We start from the raw sequence: 12,117 nt of genomic DNA on the forward strand, positions 1-12,117 counted from the left end.
TTGTGGCAGAAGGGCAATAGTATTTCCTATCCAAGGTCGTGTTTTCTTGGTGCTAAGGTACTTGTCTACTTCCTTGGTTATTTAGTGAGACTATATGAGAGTAGCCTTGTATGTTAGAACAGCACTTCACTGATGCCTGTCTTGTCTTCTGTTACAGGTATCCTTTCCCTGCTGACCCTACCTTTACCCATCCCACATTTTTTATTTTAGTTTGTTATTTTTCTCCCCCGCCTAATGGCTCGAACACCTTGTGTTTACACTTCAGGGTGTTGGTGACATTTGGAGGTGGAACCATATTTGCATCGACTGGATCCCGTGGAGTAAACCTGACAGCCACAGTTGAATCTTCAATTAATTCCAATATCCGCTCAGTCCTGCTTACACAATGAATTGGCTACTCAGCTGGTCTAGGATCCCGAGCCTGCTGAGTCCAGGGAAACACTTGTCATGTTCAAATGCAGTTTATTGTCTACCGCAGAAGTCATTTTGTGGTTGACGCAACATCATTCAGTGTCCTAACTACACCCTTTTTGGATGCTCGACCAGAGTAGGGCTTCCTTTCATGCCTGTGGGCCCTAAACTCTTGGAGATCCGTCCCACCCTCCGACACACATGACCAAAGCATGTGATTCACAAAAGGATTTAAAGCCATATCTATTTCGCAACTGTTTTTATTTCTATCCATTCTGCGTGGAAATTACTCAGAGCCCATTTCGTTTGCAATGTTTTTGGTCTAGAAACCATCCCCCTAACTCAAACTACGCTGTCGTATTCTGTTCTCATTGCTTGGGAGACGCCCTGTGCATTGCTCTATCAGCAGGTGAAGAATTCAGATTTTTTTGCTGCATCGTTTGCAACCACTATCACAATAAATGCCCCAGAGCCCCATACGCCTGTGTTTTCATCTAGTACTCCTGCATTCGCCCTCCCAGTAAACATCCTTGAGCAGGGCAGTTGTATGGGCGCCCTGTGCCTCAATGCTCAGGGTATGGGAGCTTTCAGATGATCTTTGGAGTGGCACACTGCTGTAGCAGGGGTGCTTAGGTTGTAGTCATGATCGGCTCACAATGAGGAATACATTAAACTTGTATGTTTTGTCCCCCTCACTTGCGTTTTAAAGAGACGCGCGGCAGCCAAGGGGTTAAATGTATTGTTCTCCGCTTCGGCAGCCCAAAAAACGTAGCGTGAAGTTCGTATTATCCGAAGGGATTAATGAATGAGTCTTTACAGCAGATTCCACCCTGAGTCAGATCAGATATGAAAGAAAATATGCGCATTCATGGTCTTCTAGAAGAAAATGAACTAACTGAATGAACGCGTAAAGCCGCGAATGCATGCATTCAGTCAGGGATGTGGTCTCGTATAGAGACACCTGCTTCTCTGTTATTGCGTTTGTTTCTGCCTAGCTAGACAGATATATTACTTGACTGCACAGAATCTCAGTGGCTTATTTTTTTATGCAGACACAAATGAAACCCCATAAGATTGTGCTTTTGATAAGAATGGAACATTCCACTATTTAGTAAGTCTTTGTTGAATGAGTCATCCAGGCTGCTTCTTATTGGCTGCCGCGGTGAGCACCCAAGGGACTGCCGGGCAGAGTTTGCAGGGCCCTGCTTCATTCACATAAATGCGGGCATGCTAGCCAGCCCTTTCATTCACATAAACAGCATTTCATTCACATTTTTGCCCAGTTTTATCGGCCTCCACCGAAGAAAGCCGTCCGGGAAGCCGCGGGTTTGGCGCTGCGCTTGCTCCGAGGGAAGCAGGCTGGTCTGTGGTGTGCACGTTTGCTGTTGCTATGCTAGCAAGGAGAGGCGGAGAAGAATGAATGCTGTGTAGATGCTGGAGCCAGTTTGCTTGTATTAATGAACCGCTGCTTCGCTGGTCATTAGAAAAAAAACGCTTTCACGCTGACCAGGACATTTCAGTTCTTCGTCACTCGGGGGATCAGAGGTGGTGGCTGTGTTTGCGCTGCCTCAAATGGTGCTAATTAAATTCCCGCTTTTACACCGGATGCGCTGCACGCGCACTCTGCGCCATCCTGCTCGCGCACATTCGAAGACTACCCTTGGGAGGATGGTTGGACGATTTGCTTTGGCGTTGTTTGCGCTTGCTTGAGAAACAACAGGCCGTTGAACTTTCGAAGTGTGTCCTTGTGCTTGTCCACAGTGCCACGGCGTGCCTCATAGCGACTCCCTGGAATGGGACCCGGGAGCGCGAAACGGAACAGCGCTGCTCTTAATTTCCTCAAAATCCGACTATTGCCCCTTTTTGGCATTTGCCAATTTGACTGGTAGGATTCCAGTGCTCTTGTGAGTGCTGCTGCAATTCTTTGTTGCTTTTAGTTTCGATTGTCTGCATTACAGTTAGAAAATCCAACCGAACGGTTCTAGTGGGGTTCATTTGCCATGGCCCATGGGGTTGTTGTCTAGATGTTTTAGCGCCGTCCTGTTTGTTTTATTGTGTGCTTTGCTGTTTGCAATGTTCAGATCAACATGTCACTTTGTTAAGGCAGCCGATTTCAGAGAACACTGGGATTCCTATATCCTGACTGCCTATCACAAGACAAGGAACATGTTTTTATGTTGCTAGTGCTATTATAGATAAAGCAGTGCAAACAACTAATCATGGAATAACACTGGAGGTGTATGTAAAACCTTTATGAAAACACCATTGTAGCAAATTTACTGCACGGCAAATGTGAGTTTCTGTGTTAAATACAAACTCTAGTATATAGTTTGCCTGCAGGTTTGTTGACTAATTATTTTTTAAGGCAAATACAATGGCTTACAATCTTTTGATAATTTGTATGATGCATACAGGAATTGTTTTTTGCTTTGAAGGCACTGGCAACCAATTGGCAAACACAGTTGACCATGTTTCTCATGCTCGCTAAGACGGCATATAGCTGCAAATTTCAACAAGGGTTGTACATTGGATGTATTTTACTAAAGAGTCAGGGTATTCATTGGAAGTGATCACATTTCTTCAGGGCTAGTGCTTAAAATGCAAAAAGGCTGGAAGGAAATATTGGTACGTGGAGATAAGGAAAGGGACTATGAGAATTGATTGGTTCTAGTGTGCTGTAAGTGGGTGGATGTTTTTTTGCCACAGGAAGTGATTTGCAGTGTTCACTGAGTCTTTTGTTGAAAAGGGTCTTCTCATTTGTGTGAGTCATGCTTTTGCTGTGAGCGATATGGCAGCTCCGTGCAGAACTAGGATGTGAAAGAGAAAAACATGATCTTCACCAGCTATTGATGTATGGAAAAGGACAGCAATATATTTTGTGGAAATACTACATTTGTTCCTCTTCTATCGAAAGAAAAATCTTTTGGTGTTTGGCAACGTTGGTCTGAATTTCTGGCTATGGTAGCACCTGGGTTGGTGTTGGATTTGCTGAACGTGAGCAAGGAACCAGAAAGAAGGGCATGCTTCAACGTACTAAGTATAACCGTTTCAGGAATGATTCTGTGACATCAGTCGATGAGCTTATACATAACCTGTCCATGAACAGTAAGGTCTCAGCAGTGGCCGGACCCTCAGCTGCTCCCCTCTACCCGGATTCTGTAGAGGGAACCCGCAAAGACCAAGACGATGGATCCACCACTCTGTGCACCTTCATCAACAGGGTGTCCCACATGAAACTCTCGGGCAGTGGCAATTTGCTGGGGATTCGCAGTCTCTCCTCTGCAGTGAAAGAGCTGGCCATCTCCAAGTTGCAGGGAAGCTCGAGTGCTGCGAGCCCTGCAGTGGGAGCTCCAGACACCACATGCAACTCTGCCTCCACCACTCTGTGCTCGCAGCAAGACACAGGCAAGATGAGCAGCACAGGAAAGAAAGCTCGGTCTGAGGACATACAACCAGGTGGGGATGACTGTAATCAGACCAGCAGCTTCGTCAGTAAGCCATCACGAGGGTGGCTTCACTCGAACGAGAAGATCCTAGGACCCGGAGTGACGTACACCGTGAAGGTTGGTCTGCTTGCCTTCCCTTTCTCTGTCTTTATAATGAGAATGTGTTTGCATCTTCTCATGACAGTCCTGCCACTGTATATTGTTTTCTGCACAAGGGACTCTAGCTTTAAAATTCAAGATAATGGGGTGATTAAATGCTACTAGCAAAATGTTTTAGCATTCTAAAAATAACACTGTTGCATAAAACATTGATGCAGGTGTAATGTTTATGAAACGCATGTATCATAAGATGTACTTATCATATATGTTGACTGCTCATAACATAAAGCAATAAACAAAGAGCTATTTCGATGCATATGCAGAATAATGTTTAAGAACAGTCAGAAGAAATACTTAAAAAAGGGGCGTGTTTGTGTTAGGAGGGACTGAAAGCACCATTACTGATATTTTTCAAAGACCGTTGTTGCCTTGGATGTTGGAGAAGGGCTTGAAGGAGGTCACACAACTCAACACGTTTTTCGGATACAATGAAGGAAAGACTTCTAGATGGTGCAGTCAGTCGTTGTTAGTAACTGTGCAGTCTTTAGGGGTGAAGGGTCGTACATTATGAACTGTCGGTGCAATCAGTCAATCAATGATTGATCGATCTGTTGGTGCAACAAAACATTTGCTAATATGTGCTATGAATATCTTTGTGTCCAGCACTCTGAAGCATCTTCAGCATCCCTCACCTGCTGTGACATTTCCAAAGGATGCTTTGTGTTTGTTTGCTAGCTGTCTCCATTAGAGTTTCTCTGGAGGTGATGGTGGGTTATAACATGTTTATATTGCCTAGACTGCATCATTCCCGAAACTAATTGCGAATTGCACAAACATTTCCACCTGCGTCACTGATTTACTTCTCATTTGAGCTCTATCGACCTATAGGAGAACATATTTTTCGAAATCTGAACCATCATTTATCTGTTTGTATTCAGCAGGTTGTTTCTTCTCTTAGATGAATCACATCAAGCAGATTTGATTAGTGATCTCTCGAGCTGAAAATCAATATTTATGGCTAAAGTGTGGTAGACATAAAATGTAAGAGTAAGAGCGCTTAGTTACAACACTCTTTTTATGCATAGATCACATCTCCATATGTGCTGTAACCTATTGTGTGCAGTCATATACAGACTAGAAGAGTGCCAATGACTTGCCACCCTGCTATTGCAGTGGTAAGCCTTTCACTCTGTGGGGAGCCAGAAGGCAGCAGTCTGTGGGGCTGTGTGTGTGTGTGTGTTTGCAAACACACTCTTCATGTGAGTCACCTTCAGATGGATCATCCTCTTCCCGACCCTCCTCTCATCATACGTGTGTGTACAAATAGACACAGACATGCATGTGCGCCTCTGTTGATTTGAATGTTTATTTACATATATCCATCTAATACCCGATCTAAAGAGGTGCTTACGCTTCTAGGGTTGTACTTTTTATATACATATGTTTTTATATGAATGGTGTCAGAATGACTTATTGTAATGCACCCCTTAATTGCCATGTAATAACACCACAGAGGGATGTTAACACTTGGATCTCTAGATAGTGCACTAAATAATGAGGTTGGCAATTTGCATACCATTCTAATCCATATGTAATTGCATCTTTATCAGGCTGTGTACCACTTTTTTCATTCATTTTATATTTGGCAAATCATTGTCGGCATGTTCTACAATTTTTTCGGGAGTAGTACAAACTCAGCAGCAAGCGTGAAAATCATACACCAACACAAACAGATTGTGACACTTGTACTAGTCACATCCAGCTTTGACTCTCACACAAACAGACCTGTTCAGATGGTGTTGTATTAAAACAGTGTCTTCCTGGCAGATGTCAGTAACTTGAACCTGAAAATATGAGTGTTTGATGAGTCACCCTCACTGAGGATATCTTTAAAACTAAAATATTTCTATCCTGTCTGACTCAGCTCAATAAATCAGAAATTGATCAACGGCGATAATCGAAAGGCGTTGGGAGAGCATGATTCCAGAAACACGACTGTTTCAAAGATGTCTTATAGTGACAATTCGTTGCACCGTGTGAATACACTCATTTCACCATTTTACACAAGAAACCCGTTTATCTTACACGAAAACTTTGAAAATGAAAGCATACCCACATACAATTTGAGCCTCTGCAATAGCGATCACGTAGGTAAAGATGAGTTTGAATAATATTGATCATTCTATTAATTTAACGTTCTAAAACATAATTTACCTTTCTAGATGAATATACTCCGGCTTGTCTACAAAGGCCAAAACAAGTGTCTCTGTCTCCACGAACGACGAATTTGCAAATTCAGATAATTGGGTGTATGGGAGTTGCATTGTCTACTTAAAAAAAAATCTGCGTTTGTATCAGCAAACAGCTGCCTGCAAGCAGAAAAGAAAGCAAGTACGGTGCTGACGCCACTGCACCCAACCTCTGCCCAGTCCAAGCATGGAAACAAATGGTAAGCCGGGAAAACAGAGATTTATAGGGAAAAATCCCTGTGACATCTCATAGTTAGAGGCGCCTTGTGATGATGAAGTACCCTATGTTATTCTTGAAAAGAAACATGCGCTAATGAAAACTCTACATTACATAAGTTTAAGTATAAAACAGCCCTTTGCTACTGTTTCCCTTCAGTGCAAAATCTAATTTGTGCAGATCATGGGGTGAATCATAATTTAAGCGGATTATGTTAACAGTACCTGCAGTCACTTTAATCAACTGTTATCGCACACTTGCTGCTAGGTTTGTATGCTTGTCTTCCAAAGCAGCGAGTGGTTGCCTGCTAGACGAGGAAAGTTCTAGTTTGCATATGCATTGAGCCAGTTCAGTTCAGAAAACTTGATTCGGTTGCATTGTTGCAGCCATAAAAGTGAATCACAAAAAGTAATCATAAAACAAGTCAAAATACATCTATTAAAATATAATTATATATAAATGAATTAAATACAGTACAAGATAGCAGCAGCATGAACTGAACTGAACTATATTGAGCCATAAATCACAGATAGTGCAAGTTGAAAACAGAAATAAGGGCACAAGGATAGGCATTCTGTTGTCATCTAAATATTATTCTGGATTTGGTCTTTACATTTCCCCCTTTAGTTTTTATTCTCTTTTTGGTGTCTACACTTACCCAGCTTTCCCATTTCTATTGCTTTTCTATGTTTGTGCTTGACCTTTTTGGCTTTGTTTATTGTTTTGGCATTTACTACTTTTTGGGGAAGGTTCTTTATCAATTCAACTAGCCCTCAAGGCACATCCTCTTTCTGGATGCCACATTGAAAATGTCCCACTCCTGGATCTGAACTCATTCCTTTTCCTATATAGCATTTCGCTGCCTTATAGATTGGTTTCCTCTTTTTAAAAATATACATACAGCCTGCAGAATCTGTTTAAACTAGGAGTTTTAAGTAGCGGTAACTTGCTAAAATCTAGAATCACTTTCATCAAGGCTACCCAGGTTTTCTTGAGCGCTAAAATGCCACAGAGAAAATTAATGCATTTCTGCAACCGACTGGGAATTTGGTGACGATAAATGGAGAGAAAAGTGTGCACATTTGATTAAATTTTATATATTAATGTATTGATTTGTAACATGGCATCATGTCACCAAGGCCCCTTTTCACCATGTATATGGAAGGGATGGGAGCGTGCCTTCATAATAGGTGAGGGGCTCTATTTAAAACGAGGGGTGCTCCCAAAAGAGTCTGGTTATGGGCCATGTGTGTTTCGTTTTTGACTAGCCATGTCTTAAGTGATTTTTACGGCTGTTTGGTAGGGGTCATCAGGGTAAGGTCCAAAGAATTTAGATAGGACCATCTACTGAAAATAATTTGAAGTTAATTCCGTGTTACACTGGTGGCCAGGGAGGTTCTTTCAGACCAGGGGAAATATGACCATGCTTCTTTAGGGTTAAACAGAGTTTACTGGTTGGTTATGTAATTTGTACTGGCATCAGCTATAAGCTAGTAATAAGTGCGTGTGCAGAAACCCATGCTAGCACAATTTGCTCACAGCAAATTAAGGGTGCTAGTCTTAAAATGGGCTCAGGTACTGCTTGCACTCATTTACTACTAGCACTCAGGCCTGAGTGATCCAAAAATGTAATAACGCTGGCATAACAGGATAAACAAATTAAAACGACTTTGAAAAGCTAGGTCTTTACAAGGTGGCTAAACACTGAAAGTCTTATAGACAAATAAATGGATAATGAGAGCTCATGCCATAAGATAGGACCCTTTTGGAAAATAGGGCCGACCACCCAAAAGTGAGCCTTCAGAATGCCCAATAAGTGATAGCCTTATGAAAGCGACAGTTGGCAACATGGATTGTTTAACTTCTATAGATATACAATAGCTGATTCTCACCCAGATAACAGGTGTAAACATATTGCCTTCTTTCACACTGTTGGGATTTATGGCCTGTGGCCCTATAGTTGTACTTCCTGAAGCTTAGACCAAATCAGCAATGATATTTCGAAGGAACTGTACTCTGAGGAATAGACAGCATGGGAAAGTTTCATCAAGAGTGCCGAAATAGAAGACCCAACCATGCTTTAAATTAGGAAAGAATTGAAGACTCACTTCTTTAAAGAACACCACATCACGGTGCAATAACAGTAAACTTCTGCTCCCAGAAACCAACTTGTTGACTCCATCCTTGCCTTTGACACTGAACACCTTTGACTTCTGACCTCTGCCTTCTGGCTAAGTTTACACTATACAAATAACATATATATATATACATATACTCAAGACATTCACAACAGATCTCCTCTGCCCCAGGATGGAATCATGTTGGCATTCACAAGCAGAGCTAAGTTTGCGCCACCTGTGATTTTGATATATTCTCAAGATTTCCCTAGAACTCAGAGCTCAATTTTCTAGATCCTCTGGCACTAAGGACTTAATATGCCAACCTTAAACAGAAAACTGCAACTACCCCACAGCCCACTGAGCAATATTTCAGTGCAATTATTTCACAAGATATTAGTGTTAATTAGTGGAACCCCAAACTTTTTTCCATTCAGGAAGAACACACTAAAGAACACTAGGAAATGAAGAATACATTTTTAAGATTTACTTTTAAACCAGATCCCTATCCTATTAAAACTATAATAAAAACACCACATAGAAGGGCAGTAGAGAAGTTTACTTAAAACCATAAATAAAAAGAAAAACTCCAACCTAATTGCTGTATACTTGTATAGCAATTCTACCATAATTCTGTTACGTCTAACTATAGCAAAGCAGAACATAGGGTAATGTTAGTTTTAAAGATTGTTCACACACCCAAATACCTGTCTGTACAATAAGGGCATGTGTTCAGTATAATAACAAAGACTGCTACTCTCATTTTATGAAGTCAGGTGTACTGATAAGCCCAGCAAGTGAAGGCTAAACGTCTCCCTCCCCGGTGCCTTTGATTAGATTGGGTGATCTGATTCTGCACGGCCTATCCCAACAAAGCCTGAATTGAAGGTTCCTAACTAATTCCTTATGCTCAGGTTTTCTAACCTTATTTAATTTTTGCCAAAACTCTCAGAATAAACAATTAAACGAGAGTGGCCTGATACTATTTTACTTATTTTGATTCTGCAAGACTGTGCTCTTTTGAAAAATAGCCATAAACGAGATATGTAGTTATCAACTTTCTAGAAGCGTTTCAGAAGTCAATAACAGTTGACCTAAAACAGATTAGTTAGCTTTTAGATAAAATACTGCAAGTATATTCAAGCAATATTTATTATCTCATTACATAAAGAAATAACATAAACTATATGTGAAGCCAAAGCTTTGATAATCCAGTTGGCATTTAAGACCTTCGCAAGGCAATTCTCCGGCCCAAGCCTGACCCCACTTATAAGTGTCATGGAGGCAAAAATCATCAACTTCCCTACCTACAGCCAGGAGATCATGCAAGTGAAAGACAACAGCCTTGTGAACAAAACAATAACAAGAATCTTCCAACAAGTGCTGAGCCTTTCAAAAACTTCATCCTCCCCTCAAATACGTTTTGAATTTGGTCTCCAAGATCATCAGGGTGTGTAACAAGTTGCGTACCTCCAGAGAAGGAAGCCTGGAAGCCCTTTTATGGCAGGAAATCTCGGCCGGTCAGCTTTGTAGATCATACCGGTGCTATTTACAAGACTCTTTAAAACTCCTGGACGTAGAAGAAATCTGGAGCTCCAATCCACCACAGCAGGCACTTAAAATCCACATCAAAAAAAATATCCACCTCTGTTCTTTCTACTCGGACAGAGCCCAACTGGCACAACGTAGGCACGCCTGGTCAATTGTATCAGGGTTTAAGCCAGGGACTGTGGAGTCCCATTTGTCATGCACCTATTCAGTGCTGTGGAAAAAAAGATTTTTGGCCCTCAGAATGTGTGAATGGCCATTCCTGTATCAATTGCCAAGTTGGGGCCGCACAAATACCAACATAATGTGCAGGGGGTGTGGGAGCAGCAAGGAAATAATCGAGCATGTGGTATGTCTTTGTCCTGCACTCCTTGACGATCGAAAGATCTTGCTAAAGAGTGAATGGAACAAACTTGGCATTCGCACTTGTCGACAAGCTATCCTTGCATTAATGAATCCGGATAACCTATTGGTTTACATCCGGTTCACCAAGTTCTTCAAAAGAACAGTAAAAAGACTAATAAACAGTGAGAGCCAGCAAGCCAACAATTGTTAACCATAATAGGGAGGAATAAGTCCGATGTTGTTTTGTCGATTACTCACCTCACCGTACCACCTAACAGCAGTGGATTACGGCATTTTGCACATGGTTTACTTGCTGTCTTTTATTGTATGTAGGGATTTTACCTTACAAATGGAATTGCACTATTAGTTGTATTATCATCAGCTTTTAATAATGACTAATGTCTTGTCCTGTGGCCTTAGCAGATGTCAAATTAGAACGGACAACCATGGCTCTCAACCGTTTCTTAATCGTTTCTTAAAAGTCTTAATTGTCTAGATGAAGTTAATATTTGAATACCTTGAACAAATATAGACTACAAGGTCCTTTAATTGTTTATTGATGAACTTTACATTTTCCTATTTGTTGTGACTGTACCAATGCACTAAATGGACGCATTTAGGCTGATTCTAAAAAAAACAAGAGGAAATAATGTAAGCTAAAACACAGAACTTAGATAACGCCTGTTTTCTGTTCTACGTGTAAATATTTTAGCAATTATTTGACATATGTCTTTTTATCAGTGATGCATGCTCACCATTGTAATGATTTTTTATTAATCAAACAAGAAAGTGTTGTCTTCTCAAAATATTCACTTTTGATTGATTAGCCAATGTACCTACAAAAAGGAATACCTAGAAGTGAAAAGTCATTATAATCACCAGAATAAAATAAATATATTTACAATTAATATATTTGTAGATACATGTAGGGCTACAAGCATGATGATAAATGAAAGAAGCCAGGTGATTATTTATTTTCTAACTATTGCAGTTGGGTACAAAAGTGATAAAAAAAAATGGTACAAACTGTCCCTTTATAAGCTTTTTCCATGCAACCTCTAAACAAGCATTGAAAATACAATTGATTAAGTTAAAGTCATTTGATTTGCTTACGGTATTGTATAGCAAATCAAATGGCTTTAATTAATAGAAGGCGAGACATATTGCATTTTTAATGCTTGTTCAAACAGGGAACCCTCCGTGAGAGCTTCATTTGAAAGAGAAAGCAGTCCACAGACGTGTGTGATTTCTTAACTACAGGTGGCGGTAAGTTGTGGGTAATAGTGCCGGATGGTTATCTTTTTTTATGACCTAAAAATGAATGCTAAATAATTCTAGTTAGGATCCCGTTGGTATTTAGGGCCTGAGGGTCTTATGTGCACATGCCCCGACTCGGTGTTGTTCAGAAGGGTGATGATGATGGTCTCGGACCGGTCTGTCGGCCACGGCAAGGCTGCAGATGAAGAAGTACATGGGCGAGTGAAGGTTCTTGTTCCTGGGGATCGCGATGATCACCGGGATATTTTCCAGTAAGCTCACTATGCCCAGGATCACAAAAACCTCAGGGGACACAAAAAGTTGCTCGTAGCACTCTTCGGAATAGTGACTCTTTCCGGCTGACTCGTTAGCACCCCCCACATGCGTCCGTGACTGTGATACCTGAAGTGAAGAGACAGGGCATCCCG

The 12,117-nt window shown here is 41.1% G+C and overlaps 1 protein-coding gene across 1 annotated transcript in view; it reads left to right on the top strand.

Moving 5' to 3' along the window:
* The first annotated feature begins 1,678 nt into the window (after nucleotides 1-1,678).
* Nucleotides 1,679-12,117, top strand: part of SHC3 (SHC adaptor protein 3) — a 437,106-nt gene continuing 426,667 nt past the window's right edge. Inside the window, exon 1 of the mRNA XM_086961141.1 lies at nucleotides 1,679-3,974. Within this exon, the coding sequence (XP_086817267.1) occupies nucleotides 3,432-3,974 (543 nt within the window). The 5' untranslated portion in view covers nucleotides 1,679-3,431. The remainder of the gene's footprint in view (nucleotides 3,975-12,117) is intronic.

The sequence above is a fragment of the Lissotriton vulgaris genome, chromosome 3_1 (genome assembly GCF_964263255.1).
Source record: "Lissotriton vulgaris chromosome 3_1, aLisVul1.2, whole genome shotgun sequence".
Lineage (NCBI taxonomy): Eukaryota > Metazoa > Chordata > Amphibia > Caudata > Salamandridae > Lissotriton > Lissotriton vulgaris.